The following is a 24,084-nucleotide window of genomic DNA, read 5'->3' as shown; positions in this document are numbered from 1 at the left end:
GAACAATATTTGAGAGAAATGGTGATATTGTGTATGTGGAAAAAGTTTTAGATCTTTGAGTTCATCTCTTAAAAAAATGGGAGCAAAAACAAAAATGTTGCATTCATATTTTTGTTGATCAGCTGGACCTTACGAACCTGGTACCGGATCCAGCGGAACCTTTCTGAAATTATTTGTATTTAAAACATTCTTGCAGTGCCACTGTGGATACAGTAATTGGCATTGCATGAATGCATAAGACTTAATGCAGATCATATAGCTAGCCTGGATGCATTACTTAAAGTGCAATGTGGAAAACCACAGATTATTGGATGGTACCGAATTCAAACAAGTGAGAGCTGGGCCACAATGATGTCAGCATTTTCTGTTTTGATTCGTTGGTCAGAGCAAGCCTAGTAGACAAGTCACTCAAGTCTGCTTTATCTCACACAGCTTAAACATAACTCACTCTGTGCGTCATGTATTTCAGATGTATCCCCCCCCCCCCCCTCCTTTAAATTAGCCCGCAATATGGTTCTAAAGAAAGTGAAATGCACAATTGATTGTGCTTTTGCGAAGCCCCGGAGAGTGTTGCAGTGCCGGTGGCATTTGGTGAGCATATCGTTTTATTTAATTTTATCTTCTGAAGAGCCGTAATTGCTCTGCTCTGCAGTACAGGATAATGGTGTTCCATTTCTACGACTGCGGAAGTGCAGTGCGCATCAGTCACTGTTGGTGCATGTAACAGAGCGTCACAGTCCAAAGATGGTTCATATACTGTAATTGCAATGTGATAGTGGCAGTGGTCGGGTAGTGTTGGTCTAGGTACCAAATGCCTCATCTGTCACTAATTAAACCATTAAAGCATTCCTTGCTCACCTCATTGGAGACAATGAAAACACCAAACAACCAAGTGTGAGAAATATTAGTTCAATATGTTAGTGTCATTGCTAAGAATCACACCTAAGTGGCATGAACAAACAGGAAAATATGTGAGCACCTACCTATAAACTGCTGAAAACACCAAAATGCACATAACAATGATAAAGCAGGGTTAATCAAATGTTTCTTTTTGCATGACGTATTAAAATGTTACAAACCAAAACACACCATCACGCCTGTTTAGTGTCCTCATGCTGCAATGTTGGCATTACCCATCACGACAGTCTCCTGCTGACGTGTGACAATCTGTGAACTCATCTGCTCCACCACGCTGAAGCCTACATTCTGGAAGCTTCCTTGGCTCTCAGCCCAAGACTGCTGGAAGTTTCTCAGTAGCTCCTCACTGGATGCATCGGAGGGCACAGCAACGGTTACGACTCTGCCTCTCACCACATCAGCGTAGGATGGAGGGTTGCCACGGGTCACAGAGCTGCCAGAGCTCTGAGAATGCACCTCGTTCCTCATCATGTTCCCAAAGTCATCGATGCTACAGAACCGCTCGGTTAGCGAGGATGTTTCAGACTGGTCCACTGGTTTCGAGTGTGAAAAGTCTGCTTCTCTTTTTTCAATTTGTTCTCGCAGGTCTCGGGCTGCTTGGGAGCCGTGCTCGCCACTTTCGAACACATTCTTTATCGCTTTGACGTTGAATGTTGACACTTCTTCTGTTCGCGGGGTGTGCGGGTCGGTCTCTGTATCCTCAGTGTCGCTCCCCAGCCTCTCTGTAATCACAATTGGCTCCTTCCTGGAGTAGACTGTTGCTTTTGTAGACTCAAATTTATTTACCAGCTTTGTCATGTCTACTTTTGGAAGATCCTCTGTCAGGGTTTCTACAGTCAAAACCTGAGCACTCTCAGTATCACCTTCAAGGCGTTCAGGAATATCAATCGGATCCTTCCGAAGGTACGGCTTGTTTAAGTCTGCTTTCTGGGCCTCCTCGAAAAAACACTTTTTGTCTTTCACTGTCATCATGGAATCGCCCAGTTCTGCCACATTCACCAATAACTGCTCATTCCTCATTGTGGGAGTTGCCTGTCTGAGAGGCGGAGATGATTGCACTCCACAATCCACAAATAGGTCTGGTGCCGCCATGGGAGGTGGAGGCGTGGGGCTGCAAGAAAGCTGTGAGGTAGCGTCTTTCAGTTTCATCAGCTTCTCAGAGCGGCTCATGGTGGGAGATGGCGTGGCCCGGAAGGTGGATGTGGCGGTGTACTGCTTACGAGCTGGAGGCGGAGGCGTCCCGACAGACTTGTAAGGCGGTGGTGACGGGGTACCTCTGAGCGGTGACTCTATTCTTCTGGATTCAATGCTAATGAAGGTGGGAGAGGGGGTGCGGATGCTTGCCAATGGGGAGTGGACTCTCTGATCCGCTGTCTCAATCAGCTCATGTTGCACTTTGCTCGCGTGCAGTGGCTTTTTTTCTTCAGACCCTTTCTTTTCTGTTTTGGATGAACTGACGCTGATTTTTGATGACTTTGTAGTCAGGCCACTGAAGACCTTCTGATCTGGTTTTGGAGCAACTGGGGGTGGTGTCGGAGGGAAGTATTTCCCTTTCATCTCCACAGCTGTCATTTTCTGCTCTAGATTTGTGTGCTTAACTTGAATAATATTCTTTAAATAAACCACCATATCTTTCAACTTTTTCTTATTTGACTTTTGAGCAATTGCGCTTAAATTCTTTCTCTCATCTGAACCAAGCAGCCAGTCAGGGAGATCACTTATAATCATGCCGACAGTAGTGGGGTCGATCTTGCTTGGTATGCTCTCGAACTCTTTGATTTGAGTGAGCATCTTCTGCGTTACGTGACATTTCTCTAATTCTGGCATTTCCTCTGAATGGGCCTGATCCATATGAGTCATTTTGGCAGATATGTCACTTTTTGACTTTCCCGAAATTGTCTGCATGTTGCTTATTTCTGCAGCTTCTTTATTTATTTGTTTTTGGTGCATATGAGCAGCTTCTTGTCTCTGAGAGCTGTGCTGGACCATCCTCTCGGTCATGACCATTTCCTGTTGTCTTTGGACCTGCTGTGCCCTTGTGTTCTGCTGAACCTGGGACACAGATGTTGTCTTAGCCTTCTTGGGCATTAAAACAGTGACTGCTGGTGGCTGGCTTTCTTTAGCTTCATTTACAGGCACGTGTTTCCCAGACTTCATGTAACTTCCTTCCTTAATGGGCACCAAATTTTTGGTCTCTCTCACTTCTGTCGATGTCACGTGGGTGCTCTCCTGGGTCGATTTTGTTTCACTCCTCTGTGACACATTACTTGTCCGCTGCTGTAAGTGCGTTTCCCTTTTCTTTGCCTCTGTTTGTCCCAATGTGTCGTGTTTCTCATCTTTTTTGTCAGTCTGCATCTTAAAGGTTTTCACCTTGAAACTTGGCGTTACCTTGGGAATTTTTGTAGGTTGAGAAGGTGGAATATTTCCGTCTTTTGTCGCCACCTCATTTACATTTTTCGCATCTTCGGTTTTCACCGTGGCTGCAGCCTGCCCTTGGACATGTATCTTTTCTTGAGATAGACCACTGTGTGTGACAGCGATATTACTAGCCCTGGACTTCTTAATAAATTGCTGCTGCTCAGTAACTGAAGAGGTGACAATGGTAGCACATGATTGGGCTTGTACATTTGAGGATTCATGTTCAGACTGGGAAAAAGCTTGACTCTCGACCACAGGTGCAGGTTGATTTAATGTGCTGACTTTTGAGGAGAGTAATTTTCCTGACGAGGTCTTACTAGAAGCTAGTTTGTGATCTGAAGAATTATTGGAACATACTGGGGGCACTTTCTTATTTTCCACAGAGATCAATGGCTTGCTCAGAGGAATCTGAGATGGGATTTTCTTGGCGGCTGTATGTTGCACTGAAGTTTCTTCTTGTACATTTGCTTTCGCTGCTTCTGTCTTCTCTACTTTTTCAGTCCCATTTAAAATGGAACGCTGAAGACTGTCAACATTGGTGGCGGCTTGTATATTTACTGGGGGAGAGGTGGGAGTTGTGACTGTACTTGTCCCTGTTTCCTCATTCTCCATTTTGTGCTGACGGTATTTTTCCTCTGCAAGCATTAAGGGAGTTTTAAATTTGTGAGCGTACGGCCTCGGCTTTGGTGTGGGAGCTGGTTCGGGAGGCATTGGCAACTTCAAGGGGGGAGGAAATGTTTTTTTGGGTGGCTGTGGGCTTGATTTTTGCATCAATATGACAGAAGGGAGGGTTGCTACTTTTTTGTCCGATTGAATATTCTTGTGTTCTTCCTGCTGGCTTGCTTCTGTTGCACCTTTCTGAACTTTAACCTCTGTGAGGGATGCGGTTGTTGTTTTTTCTTGGTCAAGGTGAAGCTGAGTGGGACGTTGCAATGGAGTCTGTACGTTTCTTTGCCATTTTGGTTTAACCGGTACAGGTCTTTGTGCCTCAGGTTGTTTGGGCACTTTAAACAAAGGTTTACCAATGGGCTTCCCTGGATTTGTAGCAGGAGGTAGAGGCATTGCATTAAGTTCCTCTTGTGAGGGTGGGGGAGGAAGAAAATCTTGTCCAGAGCAAGAGGTTGGAGGAGGAGGCGGGAAAAATTCTGTCTCTGACTTTCCACTTTCAACAGGAGGCGGCGGTGGTGGTGGTGGAAGGTCTCTTTCCTGCATTGCGGTGGGAGCTCGGGACAAGCAGGATGCTGGGCTTTCCAGCACTGGAGATGGCGGTGGAGGGAGAGAAAGCTCAGACTCCGAGGGAGGAGGTGGTGATAAGGGAGGTGGAGGGAAGTGAATTTCCGGCTTTCCCTTTTTGATTTTGCCCCGTGTCACCATGTCAAGATTAGAGTCACTCTTCATGCTTTTAAAGCTTTTCATTTGTGTGAAAGCCTGATTCCCTGTTTGCTTTTTAGCTGTATGCTCAGTTATTGTGACATTTTGTTTATGAGAGACAGTTTCCTGCACGACGGTCGTCTGTATCTTTTGAACTTTCTTTGTTTCACATATTTGTTTGTTTGAAACATTTGACTGCACTGAGGTGTGCACCCCTTTAATTGTATTCAAGTCAGCTGTTTTAGCTTTTTCTTGCTCATAATTAGATGTTTGTTTAGTGTTTATCATAATGGGCTTAGGGGATTGTGTTTTCTGTGGGGGCAGCACATTGGGCTTTTCCTCTTTTATATTCTTTTGTTGAGAGGCCCCAGCAGTATTGTCTGTTTTGGATACAGTCACAGAGGCCTCATTGGTAATTACCTGTGTTTTCACCAGTTTGCTTTCATTGTGCTTTTGCGACTCAACGCTTTGAGAGAGGTTTTTCACAGCAGCGTCTGAACTGCCTGTTATGCTCTTCTGCTTTTCTTCAAGGAAGCGCTCCTGTGTCACTTGATTTAGAGTTAGTGGATTTTTCTGCGGAGCCTTTGCTTTTGAGTGAATACGCTTTGGCTTTGAATACTGCTTTCTTTGCATCAGGCACTTTATCGCCCCTTGAACATCCCCTTTCACTACTTCCTCTTTTTCCAATAATGTTGTTTCCTGTCCCTCACAGAGTGATTTTATGGATGTTTTCACATCTCCTTCGATGCTCCCCCGGCGCTGCATCCTTGGGCTGGTTGTTGGCTCAAGGAGGAGCTGAATCGCTCCCTTAACATCCCCTTGTTCACTCACTTGGTGCTGATATGACTTTTTCTCACTGGAGGCCTCGTGTAAACTTTGCATGGCATTGTGGATGTCTCCTTTGACAATCTCCTCTCTTTCAACTTCCTTGACCGCACGTTTGGCCTCCTCCAGGGACTTGAGGGTTCCTTTGATATCACCTGGCACAAAATCTTCAACAGCAACTTCCATTTTTGTAGTTGCAGACTTCTCAAGTGACTCAAGAGCACCTCTAATATCTCCTCTGATTATTTCTGGCTTTTCCATTTCTTTGAGCTGATGCTGAGCCTTCTCAAGCGATCTTAAAGTCGTGGGTATGTCTCCTTTCACCACTTCCTCTTTCTCTATTGCCGCTTTCTGGTTAATGGCTTGGCTCAATGAATCCATGGTTGCACTAAGGTCACCTTTCACAATGTCCTGTTTTTCCAGGTTTCGGTAAGTCACAGTGGGCTCTGTCATGAAGACTTGGACTATGCTGCATACATCACCAGGAACTATATCATCCTTTGCCACTGTGCGACCTATCTCCTGCTGATTTTTTCTGAGCAAGATTTTGGTTTCCTCAACATCCCCACCAATAATGCACTCTTTTTCTACTGCTTGCACAGTTTCATCTGTCTCAGACTGAAGCTGCTTCAAGTAGTCCATGGCACCAGACTCAATGCAAGTTGTGTAAAAGCTGACATTACCCCTTTCTATTTCTCCTACCCTTATCTTTTTGGGGTCCTCTGCCCCCGAGTTGGAGAGGAGGCGGTGAAGGGTTTTGCTGACATTCCCTTGAATGATATCTTCTTTCGCCAAACTTGCGCTTTCCCCTTTATTCAACAAGGAATATATTGTCATCCTCACATCTCCTTTTTCATCCTCTTGAATCAGAATACCATGTTTGGAAGAACTCTCATTCCTAAGCAAATTGTTTATGGCCTCCTGAATGTCCCCATGGATGATTTCCTCTTTCTCAATATTGCTTTCTCTCTCTTGGTTGAACAGTTGCGCTACTGTGGTGTTGATATTGCCCCGCTCCTCGATGTCTATTGTTATCCCTCTCTCAGTTGTCTCCCTGCGATTCAAGAGGTTCAACATTATGTTGCTCATGTCCCCGCGGATGATCTCTTCTCTTTGAATTTCGGGGGTATCCTGGTTCATCAGTTTGTACTTGGCCATGCGGACATCGCCAATTTCATCTGCCTCAATAAGGATGCCTTGTGAGTTGACCATTTTCTGGCAGTAAAGTTCCTCAAGTGTCTCTTTAATGCTTTTTCCTACAATTTCTCTTTCTTCCACAGTCTTCTCATTGAATTCATGGAAAGGTGTTGTTTCAAACAGCCATGTAGTTGTCTTTACATCCCCCTGTGGGATTTCTTCCCTTTGAATCACAAGCTCTGTGTCATCCGTCTTTTTGATGCTGTCGAGCGGCTGTTTCTCAAATAGCCACACAGACTGTTTGACATCACCTTTCATCACTTCCTCCTTTGTTACTTTCTCCATACCATCATACTCTGCTCCTTCACCGCCAAGCTCATCAATCGCATGGGTTTCAAACATCCACGTGGCCGATCTGACATCCCCTTTTTGGATTTCACTCACACTAACCGTTCGGATGTATTTTTGTGACATCTCGTCTGTCTCGAATCGCTGCTTATTTGTCCTCACATCACCACCTTGGATGTCTGCAACTGTTTTGGACATCACTTTTATTTCCTCTGTGATTTCATCTAAAGGTTGTGTTTCAAACCTCCATCTGGCAGAGCTAACATCTCCTTTGTTGATGCCCTCTTCGGTAACAGATTTTATAACATACACTTCTTCTGAGTCTCTAATAGAATCTAGGGGTTTGGTCTCAAACAGCCACCGGGCACCCACCACATCTCCTCTCATGATCTCTTCTTTGGTAACTGTAGTAACTTCATGGTAATGGCCTTCTTTGTCACGGATAGCATACAGAGGTTGGGTCTCAAACATCATGGTGTAGTTTTTGACATCCCCTTTCTCTACCTCATTTCTAAAGATACTTGTGAGTTTTGAAATATCGGACTCAGTGGATTCGTCTTTAATTTGATCCAGGGAGAAAGTCTCAAAAGTGAACCGGCCTTTGTTAACATCACCTCCTTGAACATCGGTCACTGTTCGAATTTCTCTGTCCTCTTTGGATTCAACGTGGATTGTATCAATTGGGTGGTTCTCAAACATCCACGTGCAATTGACCACATTGCCCCTGCGGATGTCCTCAGCTTGCTGCATCTTTAACAGCTGCATTGTCTCCTCAGAGGTGGAACTCACTATGTCTGATGAACGATTCTCAAAAATGTACTTCATCCTGGAAACGTCACCTGACTGGATGTCGATTTCTGTGACCCTTCTGAAAGAACCACTGTCCTCGCCAGTTAGGTTTTCAAGATTTTCTGTCTCAAAAAGAAAGCGGGCCAGCCGCACGTCTTTTCCTTGGATGTCTTCTTGGTTTACAGTGCAGGTTTTTAAAATTGTCTCAGACTCTGTATGGTCACGTATGTTGTCAAGACTCTGGGTTTCAAAGAGCCAAGTGCATGTTTTGACATCACCTCTCTGCACCTCCTGAACATTTGTCTCGCTATTTTCAGCCTTTTCATAAAGGACATCCATTGGTTGTGTTTCAAAAAGCCACCTGCAAGTCTTAACATCCCCTCTTTCAATTTCAGTCTCTTCTTTAGTCTCCCTTTCTTCACTGTCAACATGTTTGATGGCATCAAGCTGCTGTGTTTCAAATAGCCATTTGGCTGTCTTAACATCCCCTGACTCAATCTCTTGTTTCGATATACCTTTTATGATCTGAAACTTTTTTAGGCTTTCGTCAAACTCATCAATAGGCCGTGTTTCAAACATCCATCGACAACTATGCACGTCTCCTTTGACAATCTCTTCTCGCCTCACAGTCCTCACCTCATGGTAATGGCCAGAACTGTCTAGCATCGCATACAAAGGCGTGGATTCAAAAAGAACTCGGTTGGATTCCACGGATCCACTTGTGACGCCCTCGACTTGAATTTTCTGTGTCCCTTCACATTTACTTAAATCCATACGTTCAAACCTTTCCTTACAGTTTGCCACATCACCTTTATCTAGAGCTTCAATATTCACAGTTCTCATCATTTCTTTCTTCTCTTCTCGTATATTGGCCAAAGGTTGGCTTTCAAAAACCCACTTTTGATGCCTCACGTCGCCCTTCTCTTCTTCAGTTGCTTCCATTTTTTTAAGTTTCCCCACATCCATTAGTTCCTTGAGATTTTCCATGGGCACTGTTTCAAACAGATGCTTTGCTGACTGCACGTCACCTCCCATTATCTCCTCAGAGGGTAAAAATTGAGCATTGGCATTATCTTTCAGGGTATCCATAGGCTGGGTCTCAAAAACCAGGCAGTGTTTCCTTACATCAGCTCCAATGATCTCTTCCCTTTTATTATTGGTGGTCTCCCATTCCTCATCCTTGATGGTGTCCAGAGTCTTTGTCTCAAAAAGCCATCTACCTTTGTTAACCCCCCCTTGAATGTTATCCTCCATGGAAATCCCACAGATAAGCTTTACATTAGCAAGGTCTTTGTTGATAGTATCAAGGGGTTGGGTTTCAAACAACCAGCGTGATGTCGTTACATCTCCTTTCTCAGTCTCCTCCCTACGAATAGTTGTGATCTCCAGCATCTCTCCCGAATCCCCCCTGATGACACACATGGGCAGAGTCTCAAACATGCGAGTGGTTGTCTTCACATCCCCTTTAACCTCCTCCAGCTCAGACTTCAGGCTCAAAAAATGGCTCTCCTCAATGGTTTCTGTTTTGCCCAATGAATCTAGATGCTGCGTCTCAAAGAGATACCTGGCAGTTTTCACATCGCCTCCGGTGATGTCTTTTGTGGTAACAGTGTCCTGCTCATCTTCTTGGTAGATCTTATTCAGATAGTCCAGCGGCTGCGTCTCAAAGAGCCAAGTAGCGGTACGAACATCACCTCTTGCAAGATCAGTCATCTTTTGTACCTCCTCAGAAGAAGCAAGTGTCTCATTCCCCAGTGCATCCATGGGTTGAGTCTCAAACATCCATGCTGTGTATCTGACATCCTTCCCTGCAATGATTTCCTGCTGTGCAATATTCTTAACCTCATTCTCATCAGGGGCGTCATCTTTTATCGTGTCCAGTGGCTTGTTTTCAAACATCCAGCGCCTAGATTGCACTTCTCCTCTGAGGATCTCATCCCACTCCACAGATTCTCGATCAGGGCTCGTACTCCCACTTGAGCCCTCATTTTCAAACATGAAGCATGTCTGCTGGACATCCCCCACCGTTTCCTGAATCTGTTCTGACTCAGTAAGATGGCTTTGGTAGTCTTCTTCAAGGTTCTTGCGGACCTCCGGATGAATATGCTTGTAGAGGCGCTTTAGTTCAGCCTTGCTTTTTTGTTTAAAGTACTGTTCCTTGTTAACATTGCTTTTATACGGGGGTGCTTGCTTGTCGGGCTGGGCACTACTCTCAAGGCGTTCCTGCGTTATCTCCAGCAGATTCATGGGTGGAGGAGGAGGAAAGTATTCTGTTGTTTCATGCGTTGCTGATGACACTGCAGATGAGGCAGTGGTCTTTACAGAGGAGGAGCTTTGGTGGTTGATCATGGTTGACGCTTTGGACAACTGGCTAACTGGCATCCATTGAAACTGGTTAAAATCCATATCGACCTAAGTAGTTCATAAGTGGGCATGGCAAGAAAAACAGTCAAAGTAAGGTCACATTATCATTCTAAGGGCCAGTAATGTCAACAGTTTCACAATCGATTTAAATGTCATGTCTATTTTCAGTTTGCAGTTGATCAAATTGGAAGTTACATCTATGATCATTTCATTTCTACTTTTATTTTGATAGACTGGATGGATCAGGGGAACAACGAATACCTTTATTTCACTAGCTGGCGTGGCTTCGTCGATGTTTTTTTCATATTGCTGCTTCAAAGACTGCATGGAAACCTTTGGTAGGTCCTCTCCTCCGGCAAGCTTAACTGAATTAGACACAAGATGATGGTTCCCTCATTAAGTCCTTCACAGTGAGGGGAATGGAAATTGAAATAAATCATTTCATTAAAAACCCGGATACTTCTCATTTTCTGGAACCATGCAGCTGCAATTACTCAGTTTCCTCTTTCTAATATTTTGCCATGCATACTTTGCCTCTTTGATTTTTTTCCCCTGTGCATTGAACAGGCAATCATCGGGATGGCTTATAGATGTATTATTAATATGCATAAAAAATGCATATTATATTATAGAAGACAGAGAGAACTAACCTGTTTCATTGTCATTTCCGTGACTTGCAGCCACATTGTTATGGTGCACTCTCTCCTCATGGATCATCTGCAAAATGAAGGCAAATTATTAGTATGCTTACAGTCACAGGGTTTTGATCTACGCTATGTGAACTGCTTAGAATATTTGTATTATTCAGGACATATCATGGAGCAGAGAGTCCAGGATCTTATGGATGTGACGAGCAACACCAAGTACCTCTTGCTTATTTTGAAAGATGCTTGTGGAGGGGACATCTTCTCTGACAGTGCTTCGCATAGTCACCTCGGAGGAGCGGGACACCTCCTTTCAAATGAGAAAAATACACTGACTGAATCCCTCTTGCACTCTCAACATTCGCTCAGTGAACACTTTATTTGGTACAATTAAATGACATCCAGTAAAAGAGATGTATCAAAAATTCTGATTTTGCAGTGATATAATAGCTAATTTACCGATTAGTTTAACTGTCTTTTATCATGGTTATAGTTTCCAGTGAGGTCAAAACGAGCTAAGTTATACTGAAAGAGCAGTGTTTTATTTTCTCGGTGATGGAATGCAGTTCTCCACCACTGCAAACTACAGACACAACTGTGCTCTTGTCATCGTCCTAGCATGTATATTTTGATGCGGTTCTTGTACGGGTTGTCATTAATTTGTACCCAAGTACACTCCTATAAACCTCTATTGCTGAAAGCTGAGACAGCCGGAGAGTAATTTTCATAAAGCTTAATAAGAGCCTTTCATAGTATGTGGACATATTTTTATTGCTGCACAGCAGAGTTTGAATTACACCCAGTGATTTCCTATTTAAAAATTGTAAAGAAATGCATCAGCCAATTATTCCAAAATGAAAGACGTGTGAGCAAGTGGTAGAGTATTTGAGCTTGTCTCCTTTGCAGTTAACACGAAAAAGACAGCCTCTGCCCCTGAAATCACTTAGAGTATGTCAGGATTATATCTTTTTGAATGTTCAACAAGCTTTAAAACATGGCATAGATCCTGGATAAAACATCTGTGAAGGAAATCTGACTGGAAGTGCTTTCTGCTGAGGCGTGAGAGCACTGAGTCGATGAAACAGAGCCAGACATTTCTCGCACACACCTCTATGTAAAATTTAGCATTCAGCAAGGTCTTTTACGCACAGTGCATCCACTCTGCTTTCCGTCTCAATGAACAGATGGGGAGAGTGAATGGAGGGCCAGATTTGACCTTGCTTCGCTAGGATTGAGCAGAAGCAGATGTAACATGTTCTGGCATTTGCTGTATGCAGAGTAGTGAAGAATTGATGATACAAGATCCATTTCATTTTCATTACCTGAATTCACTAATGCAATAAGGCCTAAACAAATGAATAATGAAAGATGAAATAACTGCTCATAGTAAATCCAGATGTGGTTGTGCAATACTGTAGACACGTCTACAGTATTGTTAATTCCACTTGTTAGTAAATAGAGTTGAGCTCCCAAAATAGTGATTGACTTAATACAGTAGCAGATCGAATATGGAAAGCAGACAAGACCAGGAAAACACGGACTGATAGGAGAGCACCAGCTTGCTAACCAGGATAAGGGCTAACAACAGAACGTTGTTTCCACTTGTCTTCCTGGATAATGTTCATCCACTTGACAAAAACATGGACCTGCTGCTATTCCAAGCAGCTCCAAGGACTTGAAAAACTGATGTAGACATTTCTGTCAGAAACATTTATCATTGTTGATTACAATGCCTCGAGTGCTAATGCTAGCAAAAGTGCACTGGAACACAAGCAAAGGACCTGGGGTTTTTGGTTACAGGTTATTTTAATCCCGAAAAACTTATTGCCTCTGCCTTTTTTTTTTTAAAGCACTGTGTTACTATAGCAACAAAAGCAACAACAAACAAAACAGCTGCTTTCTAGTAGAGGTGTAACATTACATTTGTGTGTTTGCATTAAACCGTTTTGGTACAGGACGTTCGGTTTGGTACAGGAATGTGCACGGGTAAAGTTCGGAATTAAAGATGCGTGTGCTTATTTTCTGCCAGGAACTACGTGTGCAGTAGGCTACATGTGCACCGTGTGCATCATAGCTACAATCAGCTGTAAACCCATAAACCGGAGTGGCTAAAACAAGAGCAATGTGCAGCTTGGCTCAGGTATGTTTCCAGCAATATATATATATATATATATATTGTATAAGTTACAGATTGAATTGTTTTTTTTGTGTGTATCGTTAAACACCTACTGTATAGCTATGTAGCTTAGTTAACAAATCGGTATGAATACAGAATACTGTAATACAAAAATTGTGTACTGCCTAATCTTGGGCTCAACAACTATGTCAATGACAACAACTCAATTGTGTTGTCGTTCTCACCTGCACGGTTCTCTGCTGAAAATGGAACTGGGTGCTGCTGGACTGGGAAGATGATGAGGCAACGTTCTGGTTTTCAAATTGTTTCTTCACACTGGCCAGGCCACCTGGCAGTGAACAGGCCTCAGACTCCTCCATCACCTGGGAAAACAAAATACATCAATAAAATGAACAGAAAAATCAAATGCAAACGTTCACGCCATTTACAAACCCCAATTCCAATTTAGTAGGGATATTGTGTAAAATTTAAATACAAACTTAACTCAACATACAGTACATTTTGTGGAATACACTAAAAAGACAAGTTATTTCATGTTTAAAGGGGGGAAAAATCACTTATTTTATATTTGATTCCTACAACACGTTTGAAAATAACTGGTACAGGGTCATGTTTACCACTGCGCTACATCACCTTTTCTTTTAACAACACTCAATAAGCATTTGGGAACTGAGGACACTAATTGTTGAAGCTATGTACGTGGATTTTTTTCCCATTCTTGCTTGATGTACAATGTACTTCAGCTGCTCAACTGTTTAGGTTTTCTGTTGTCACACTGCACTTCATAATCCAGCACACATTTTCAAAGGAAGACAGGTCAGGACTGCTGGCAGGTCAGTCTAGTATTTGCACTCTTCCGTGCAGAGATGTTTTCTGTATCTTTTGATTATATTGCAGACTGTACATGATAAAATCCCTTAAATTCCTTGCAACTGCACATTGAGAAGTGTATTTTAAACTATTGTACTATGTGCTCATGCAGTTGTTCACAAAGTGGTGAATTGCCCCCATCCTTGCTTGTGAAGAACTGAGCCTTTTGGGGATGTTCCTTTTATGCCCACTCATCTATTTCCAATAAACCTGTTTACTTATAGAATGTTCCAAACATGTGTTTTTTTTCCCGGGTTCTCCCCCACCCCCCAGTCTTTTGTTACCCATGTCTCATGTTTTTGGAACATGTTGATGAAAATGAGAGAATATTTCCCAAAAAGTTGTTCTTTTGGAGAGCTTAGAGATGTAATGCTTGGGTGTGAAAGGACCTCAAGGCAATAGCAAAATGTTAGAACATCAGCTTATACTCTTATTGTGTCTGAATTGTATAATGTGAGTGCATGAGTTGGAGCATTATGCAAATGAGGGGGTCAATGCAATTTACAAGAGACAGTAAAAAAAACACTTATCAATCACTGACCCATAAGTACATTGTTATTATACAAAAGCAATAGTTTAACATAGACACACGTTTATTCTATATGATGTGGATATACTGTCAATGTCAAAGTCTAATGATGATCACTTATGGCACATTTAATTTCCAGGAAAACAAAAACAGACAGGACTGTTATGTGAGATAAATTCATCTTTTCACATCCATCACTGTATAAGTTAAAGTATAAGTTGAAATGGACTTACAGGTCTAAATATAAAGTATTCTCTTAATGAACAGGACTGCTGCAGTTCTACTCTCAGCTTGTAACATTGAAGTATTGCAATTACATCATACACTGAACTCACTATAATCATTGTCCAGTTGTTATTTTAAGACAACAGATTTACACCTGCATGATTTCTGACAGTATAGGCTTGTTAAAATAAAGTAAAGGGCATACATCTCTTTACTTTGTTACGAGTCCTGACCCAGAGCTAAGAGAATGGGGGTGGCATGGTTTCAAGTGGTACACTGAAGGACTTCTCAGGTGGCCAATGGAGATACTCAGTAAAAGCCTGGTGTTATGAAACATTTGTATTTGGCTACAGGTTTACACAGGGCCGGACTGGGACTCATTTTCAGCCCTGGAGTTTCAAGGCTCAGACCGTCCCACTTTAGTTTATAGTGTTTTAATGAAGATGTATATTTCATATGTATTAATATATCAATCTAATATAGAATAAACATTCAAATAAGTAACCAACGTCAATAGTTATGTTGTATATGATCAAAAATTAAATAACTTAATAGATCACAATCAGTATATCAGAACATTTATGAAAACATAAATAAAATCAAGTGTGCTAAAGAAATAGATTTAACCAGCTGTCATATTCTCTAAACAGAAAGCCTAAATAAGGAGTTAATTCGGTAAGGTACAAGACAAATTTGATATTTTTTAAGAGCTCAAATAATGAACTGCAATCACATTTTAACTTCCTTGGGCTGGAATATTGCTTGAATTACTATTAGCAAGGGCAGGGTTTACAAAATTGGGAGCAAAAAGCAAAAGCTAGTTTCACATTTAAAAACTTGTCATTTCTAGATTTGTTTTCAATGTAATTACTATACTTTTTTTTTTTAATCCCCAAAAGCAGGTTAAGCCCTACTATTTATCTCTTCCTTCTAGTGGGGCAGAATGTTTTTTCTCTCCATTAATGTTACCTACTGTTCCCAACAAATACAAATACCACAACACTAAATGACTTGTAGAAAAATGATCAACCAAATATACAATTGGACCATTATTGACACCTTATTTTGTTTGTTTATGTGTTGGTGTTGCTTACTGTCTTCTCCATCAGGCACATGCACTTCTATTAGGGCTCTGCAATGATTTATACATTTGAGTTGGGGCGCATTTGGCGCGTCAGCCCCACTCCTTTAATATCACCTTTTCTCAGTCTTTTCTGCTATTTGACATGACTTTTTTTTACGAGTGTCTTGTTTGGCTGTAGTGTCGGCCAGCGAGAGAGAGAGAGAGAGAGAGAGAGAGAGAGAGAGAGAGAGAGAGAGAGAGAGAGAGAGAGAGAGAGAGAGAGAGAGAGAGAGAGAGAGAGAGAGAGAGAGAGAGAGAGAGTGTGGCGCTTGCTTCAAAAATGCGTATGATCCATTCTGCACAAAATAGCGGCCAAAAGGTCCATAATTCAGGCCGACCACGCAGGAAAATGCAGACCACTCTAAATTCGTCACTTTATATGGCTAGGTCTCTCCACCAAAAGCACTTTAATTGCTGCTTTTGAAACAAACTCGCGGCCCGAAATAAACAGCGCCCCCCCCCTGGCGTCCAAACGGGAAAAATCCCGCCTCCTCAGTCCGGGCCTGCGTTTACATATTTAAAGTTGCATATTGGCGAGCATATAGTGTGTTGCAATGTAATCCCACATCGGCTAATCATGCTGTACAGCATTTGATATGGGGCGAAAACTCAACATAGACTATTTTAGTTGGATGATCGACAGGGCACACTGGAGTTCTGGAGGCACCTTGTCACATTTGTGTGGATATGCTGACGACAGCCGCCTAAGGTAGTGAAGAAAGTGGGGGAGGAAATGAAAATCCCATGCAGATTTTGTCTGGCAGATCGGGCCCGAGCTCTCAGCTGTCAGTGCTGCCACAAGAGGCCTGACACTGAGCATTAAGTGAGGTCAGGGAGGTTGAGGCACTGCAACACTGGCCATTATAGCAGTGAAGTGCACGGAAATGATTCAGTGCATCCTGCTTGAAGCTGTCCTTGCCGTGATCCCACACTGCATTTATGTGACATTATGGCACAATTTTAGAACTCGGCACAGAGAAAGGATGGATGTATGTTTGTAAAGTGTATTTGATGCAATTTTAGAGGGACTAGAAAGGCACTAACAACAAACCCTTTCTGAAGCGAAATGGAGGTAAAACTTGAGGTCTTAAAAGGCTTCCTGTGAAGACTTGTAACCAAGAGACGGCTGTAAGAGCAAAGTTAATGCTGTATCGCAATTTAGCCCAGCTAATGCTTATTTTACTGGTCATCATTTTGAACATTGAATCTCTTGTCTTTGTAGTGCAATCAATGGAATATTAGTAGTATTTGCAGATAATTGTATTCTGTTTTCATTTACATTTTACACACAGTCCCAACTTCATTGGAATTGGAGTTTGCACTTGCCACAACATAGGGTATGTACTATGCACCATTCAAGGAAATTAAATGCAAGATTTGTGGCGTGGTGTTAAACTGCAGTATATCATCATTTCAGTAAATGCAATATGTTGTCTTTCTAGTGCAGTCTAATAAGGTAACCAACATAACAAAAGTGTCACTCAGCATGTTGCAATGCAAGCCTACAACACTGCAAAATGTAACCAAAAATAATACATGCATTATTAAACAAGCACAGCTACACTACTTCCACATTAAATTAAACATTGTCATTGTGTGTACCAAATTAAATGGCCACTGGCCAGTCAAAATGTTCATTTGATTGAGTCCACATCAATACATATAATGTATACTTTGTTTCAACCTTTTTTTATTGTATGAATTCTTTCTTTTTTTTATATTATGACCTTGGCTAATTTGCTGTTGATTTTAGGGTGTTAATCCTTACTCAGGATGCAGTCAAAATGATATTCAAATAATGACTGATTTCCTGTGTTAATTTTGTTATACAGTGACTATCTGTGATTTACTTCACCAATGCGTGCTTGGACTTACCTGAGCAGTGAGCACATTTCACATTAGAATTTTGTCAAGCCCTGGTGCAATATATAATGAAGTCAAATATAGTCTTGAACACTGCCTTGGGAGCTATAATTTTACATTCTGTTACAGTAAGTAATTCAATCCATGTTGCTTCTCAAGGTATTTGAAAAAGCCCATTGGAGAGGAACTACCAACAGTTTATGAACATCATAAAGATGACGAGGAGCTCAAAATACACATTCCTTCCACTTTTTTTTTTTTTTTAAATCTAGAAGCAAACTTCATGTGCTTCTGTAGTATAAAGGCTTGACTAGTGGCCAGGGACATTTATTTGCTCTACTTAGCGAGTTGCAGATGTTTAGTATTTTGTGAAGCGGGTTCTGCATGGGTGCTAAAACACACTGCTGTCTGTTGATTGGTTGGTGAAGAATTGTTGTTTCCATGCTTCAATTGGAATGGAATGTATAATGTTGGAAAACAAATCTTTGTTTTCCGCGTGTTCGTTTTGTTCCGGGTAGTGAGAATGTTGATTATCCGAATACAGACTGGAGATCGGTGAACAGATCCTTCGAAGGATTTATTTTACAGAATATTCCGGACACAAACAAGTTTACAGACAAATGTCTGCTTCTCCTCACAAGTGTGTCGATTCCTGACAATTACAATAGTCTTGTACTATCAGAAAGGCGGTACCACTAAACCCCTCCCCTTTCTCCCCTTTCTCCCCTTTCTCCCCACCCCTGCCCCCAGCCAAGACAGACTTTTACAGCATTCAATACACATTGACAGATGGCCTTTTGATGTGGAAATATAGTAGATCTCAGACCTGACGGCACCTAGCACAAGATAAGACTTACAAATAAATCCTATTAACACATTTGCTTCACCCCAGACAAATGGCTCATCAATGTGGGAATAGAGGAAGCTCCCCCAAACATCATTTAAACACTCACCCAGCTCTACTGAGGAAATAAAAGCAGTTATGACTAAATCTAAACAGTTATAACTAAATCAAAACAGTTATAATTAAATCTGGGCAGAAGACCCTCAACAATAATCACATCACAGTTTTTATTCTTGTTTCCTATCAACATTGTATGTAGTAGGGTTAGTCCGTTTGTGCACAGCTGCCAGTACACCATGCCTTCTCCTAAATACTGCATGTACCTCACCGTACTTACCGCTGCAGAGGAGGAGCTGCTACTTTCTTTGTGGGACACTGCAGCCTGATACATGGCCAGACGCTCTTTCAGTGATACAGACTCGCTGGTCTCACAGTCATCAGCGTCTGGAGCCCGACTCCCCTGGATGGACTCTTGCTCTGCAGCTACATACACACAAACATGAAGACATGGCCTCAGATGTGAATAAAATGTCATCAATGCTGGGCAATAATGCCGTTATTTGACATTCTCTTTTCTTAGCAACACTGTATATTTAGACGCAAGATAAGAATCTGTAACGAAGCCGTCATAAGCACATGCTCGTTTATGTTTTTTTATTTTGCTCAATGCACCCCCATGGACTACCAATTAGAGGAGACCATTGATTCTGTATTTGACTTTTCTGCACTACAAAGCATCATTAAGCAACAGAGAACGCTGCACCGCGTCTCAGAACACACCCACACTGGACCTTTTAGCTCTTTACGCATTCAGTCTTTCGTGGCAACAATGTGGTGGGATGAAAGAAAAACCTACATGAAAATGATTTTCTCTCATTATCTGCACAGGCTATAACCTTTGGACATTCTGCAATCCTACGCCTTGTTCTCTTGTCATCAGATGCTCACATACAGTATTTGCTGCACATGCACTGTGTGTGCACTAATGGTGAAAGTCATTAGAACTTTTTGTCGAGAGTTGCAGCAACTGCGTCTTTAAAAACATATTGGGGCATAATAAAGATCCCATCTGTGCCATCATCTTTGCTTGCTTTTATTTCTTTCTGTTTGTGCTTGGCTGTGCAGCTTCTCGCTAAACATTTAAATCTGCTTAGTGCAGTATATACAGTACAGTGTTTACAGAAACAATAAGGGTTTGAGGTCAACACGTGTCATGATACGCTCCTAACCCGCACCCCCAATCAACTCTACTTTTATAATTATTCTTTTGAATCACAATTTGAATGGGCATACTAAGGTATTATTGTACGTATGAAATATATAGTGCATCAGGACGAAATGTTCATTTCCTTTGTAGAATTGAGACACTCTTCAGAGCATAATCAGTCACTCAAAAGTTAGGAGCATAGGTTTAAGAGCTGGAAACTCTTTAAAAAAAAAAAAAAAAGAGAGAGAGATTCATGGCGTTAGTAGGTAGGTACATCTTAAAATCAAGGGCTTTCTCTAAAAAAAATAAAATAAATGAGTTTGTTCCATGAACACATTATAACTTATTTTAATAAGTTTGTCTACATTAAAACTGAGAAAACCTGTCTTAAACTTCTGAACAGACATTTGCCCTGACTTCTTATAGAACATTGGTGGTGGCTTGGATTGGCTCAATGGGAAACATTGTTGCCAGGAGACACAGAGATTAGTGTTTCAAATCCTAGTCAGCGTGGATGGCCCACCCTTGGAGAATGTGTAAATTGCTTCGGGATGCACATCTGGTGTTAAAAACTGTTCACCACAACATATCATGTGAGTGACTTGCTGTGGTGACCTGACGGGTGAAGGTTGCTTCTTCTTCATAAATGTTGGTAATGAAATTTGAATTAATTTTAACCACAGCTATACTGATAACCTGGTAAAACAGTTTTTGGTAACTCATCAGTGTGGGTAGTACTAGTTTGTAGCTTTTGCTGGTTAAAAATCAAAATCTTCACCCAATGTGCTGTGTCAAATTCTTAACCCCATCAGCTGGGGTTAAATAAGTAACCCTGGTTAACTATTTCACCTGATTTGGGTGACTTTTGACAGAGTGCACCTGACCCTGAACAGAATTCATAGATGGATCCAGCTTCCTCCCACAGTCCAAAAACATCAATGTCAGGCTCTCTCAGTACCTGTACATGCACAAATGAATTGGCTCACCGATATAATGTAGTTTTTGGTCACTCCAATTTGTATTGTTTAATCCCGGTTTACATGCATTGGATCCAATTCAATTTTGGGCAGTGCTACATGTACTGCATATCTTTTGAGTTTAAGGTGGTATGATGCTTCTTTCATCTTATTTAGGAAACATACGAGGAAAAAAATGTATGTTGATTTTTCAACAAAGAAGAGGTTGCTGGTTGGATGTGGTCTCCAATACAAGTTACATGGACAACATCTCATATGAGGGTTATAATGTTGATTAAATAAAGTCTGGTTTAACAGATACAAAACTTTACTACGTGCAGATGTTTTTTGCAAACATTTCTACAAGTTACTGCACACTCGTAATATTTTTCATCAGGATCATGAAAGCTACAGTTAAAAACTATTACTTGTATATTTATTTTTTACCCATCACAGTCCGTGCACAGCTTTCTTTCTCTTGTTAAATTTATGTAAGTATGTCAACAAGTAAGTAAGTAAAAGATTGTTAGGAACAGTGGCAGGGATGTGCGGTCAGGGCAGGAAGGGGAGGCAGAGCCTTCACTAATAATGATTATATTAAATTATTTTCCATTTTCCTTTTCAGTCAGATCATTTCAATGATTTCATCATTAAAACAGCTGAATTTGCATATTTTCTGTTAATTAATGGTCCAGAAAGGAAGAGTGGCATTGCGCCTTAAGTTCTTCAATTGTGGCGATAGGCACACATTAATTGATGCAGGCAGAAATGTGTGCATGCCCTCACATAAAAGACACTGCTGTGTCTCTTTATGTCACCAATATACATGGTTTCTCATAGATGTACTGCACATGCTGATGTTCATTTTGACAGGTGGCAGTGCTGAGCTCTATTGGAGCAATGCATAGAGGAAGAGTTTTTAATTAATTATTAATCCTTCCTTTAGGCATATTGAGATTGTCCAGTGCTTCAAAGTATGCAGAAAAGTACTTTATGTAGAAATAACAATAAGACCAAATGCTATTTTAATTTAAAAAAAAAAGAGCGTGATCAGCAAGAATACAACATCAATGTATTTGATTTTATACGAAATATTCTTGACTTTCTTGCTATCACATCAACACTGTGGAATTGATTGAAGCATCTTAAAAGATTTGAAAAAAAAAGTTTTAATCAAAGCCATAATTGAAATATAGTCTCATCTGCACATTCTCCTGAGAACGAATGCTGACCATTAATGGACCTCCCCACACGTCACAGGCATTTGTAGCGACTCGGTATAAACATGCATGATGATTTTGCTTTCCAGTCAAATAGTCTGTGTGCGTTAATCCAATTTATCAAAAGGTGGATATAGTCGGAATAAGGTGTTCAAATGGTTTAATCAATTTAACGCAGTGTTTAATTTTTTGTTTTTACCTGAAGACACTAGATGTGAATATGCTATACGTCGGTCTTGTTATTTGTTGTTCCTACTCCAGCTTCTTCATAGCCCTTTGAAGGACAAGCAGTATAGGAAATGGTGTTATGGTGTGCATTTATTGATTCATCTTCACACTTAGAGGTGAATATGTTTGCTGTGTGCTGGAACATCATTGCATCGTATTAATATTTGATTATGAATACAATTACAGTAATCTAGTCTGGCCCCTGAGGATCAAAACAGAAATAACTCCCGACAAGGAATATGTTCCCCACCTGATTTAGAGTGTGACTTTGACTTTGAGTGGTATTAATGACTATGGTTCAAGCATCACATGATAAAAACATGCTGTCCTCATGACACCAGTTTAAGATTTCTGTTACGTGTGGCATGTTAGTGTGTGATGAGTGGGATCTGAAAATAAACAGGTTTTTACTGAGTCTATCCTATAAATATAGGTCAGATATCCTACACCTGAGGCTGTCTTGAAACCTCACACCGGCATGGTGACAGAAGCACAAGGATAACGGCTTCATTTATCACCAGAGATGAATGTTCACGTCATGGTCTGGAGCTGTCACAGAGCCAGAGACCCGCTTTTTGATGCATGACGGCAGTGACAACAGGCTCTTTCAATGCTATGTTGTCTGCAAAACTGCCATAGCTCAAAGGTGAGCTAGCCAGGCTCAGGCTGAGAAAATAAACCAGGCCTTTTTATATACTGCCTGTTACTGCAGCATCATGTTCCCTTGCACAGAGAAAGATTTAGTAAGGGAAGGGGAGTTGTGTGTACAGGTCTGTGCTGTGTGAATGTTACATAAAATAACTCCCTTACTATCCTAATTATTACGGGAATTTGATAACTTATGTGCTCTTGGTACAAGGAAAACTGCTGGCAACTTCATTGTAGGTACAACTGTTAAATTTAAATGTACCACTTTTATTAAAATCAGCTTTATTTGCCAAGTATGTCAAACGGAAGGAATTTGTCTTCACTGTCACAACCCATCCAAGAAACTTAAAAATAACAATGACCAACAGAGCGAGACAAAACGAGAAGCCTGGCGGGTCGCTATCAGCGCCCCTAGTTTCTTAGATGAGAGAAGATAACTTTCAGATTCAGAATTGTGGATTCAGAAAGCGAGTGGCCTCCCTGACTCTGCCACACTCCCGCTGAGGTGAGACAGAGACAAATGAGTTATTTCAGTGATTAAGGGTTACGTGGCGAGGCAAGAATACTGCCCGAGCTAAACCCAGCGGTGTGACACATCTCTCTCGGCTCTCTGCACACACCACACGCCCGCAAGCGACCCAATCTTGTGCTATTGAACAAAGTCTTTGGTTGACAGTTGCGGCCCAAATGAGCTCGACTAATTGAAGCGTCAGCCGCGGAGGCTGATTTTCTGCTCACAGATGAAAGCGAAACAGGCGCAATAATTGAGTTGTCATATCTATCAGAATAAGTTCTTTACTAGTAGAATGGATTGCCCTGGAGTGCTTCGTTGTGCTCAGCTAAGCACTTTGTCTCTCATTCGCTACACTCGCAGAAACCTCCCGATGAGCTTGTCGCCAGCGATGGTAGCTGAGTGAAAACAGAAAGTGTTTCCTTGCAGAGTCACTGAAATATCACAATTTGCTCCTTCTGGCACTTAAACAGCACACCAACTTAACATCACAATTTCTTCCTCCTCACCCCCCAGCCATTGACAAAATCACAAATGTTGTCTCCCATTTCCAATATGTTTTCTTATTTTGAAGAAGGCTCGCTATTTGAACGTCCGTAATTAACAATGACTGCTTACCTTCTGCCTAGGACACACTGAACAACTGACGTCAATAGAATCCCACTGAATAGCAAAGGGCCTTGAAACTCCAGAAAGGAATACTTATTAGAAAAAGAAGCAGAGTCCTGGATAGAGACCAAAGCTTGGAGGCCAGCTCCAGCAGCGTGTTCCTCAGCAGTGAGGCCCTGGCATGCAGTGACAGCTGGTTTTATTTTAGAATCCCCCTTCGTAAAAAATAGGATGGACTTACATGAGAGGATTGGTGCATGCGCCTTGGCCTTTTTTTAGAATCGAGTATCAAGGTACTCC

The 24,084-nt window shown here is 41.6% G+C and overlaps 1 protein-coding gene across 2 annotated transcripts in view; it reads right to left on the bottom strand.

Moving 5' to 3' along the window:
* Positions 1–24,084, bottom strand: part of xirp2a (xin actin binding repeat containing 2a) — a 57,537-nt gene that overhangs the window by 824 nt on the left and 32,629 nt on the right. Inside the window, exons 3-8 of one of the 2 annotated variants that reach the window (XM_086069272.1) lie at positions 18,743–18,888; positions 13,176–13,313; positions 11,038–11,124; positions 10,821–10,887; positions 10,432–10,535; positions 1,134–10,218 (exon numbers count right to left, since the gene is read on the bottom strand). In XM_086069272.1, the coding sequence (XP_085925398.1) occupies positions 1,134–10,218; positions 10,432–10,535; positions 10,821–10,887; positions 11,038–11,124; positions 13,176–13,313; positions 18,743–18,888 (9,627 nt within the window). Of the gene's footprint in view, positions 1–1,089; positions 10,304–10,431; positions 10,536–10,820; positions 10,888–11,037; positions 11,125–13,175; positions 13,314–18,742; positions 18,889–24,084 lie in introns of those variants that run through there. The other variant, XM_086069271.1, reaches the window with a different exon arrangement.

Source organism: Leptonotus elevatus, chromosome 2, assembly GCF_054856555.1.
Source record: "Leptonotus elevatus isolate MCC_2025b chromosome 2, RoL_Lele_1.0, whole genome shotgun sequence".
NCBI classification, from domain to species: domain Eukaryota; kingdom Metazoa; phylum Chordata; class Actinopteri; order Syngnathiformes; family Syngnathidae; genus Leptonotus; species Leptonotus elevatus.
This window is presented reverse-complemented; position numbering and strand designations above follow the sequence as displayed.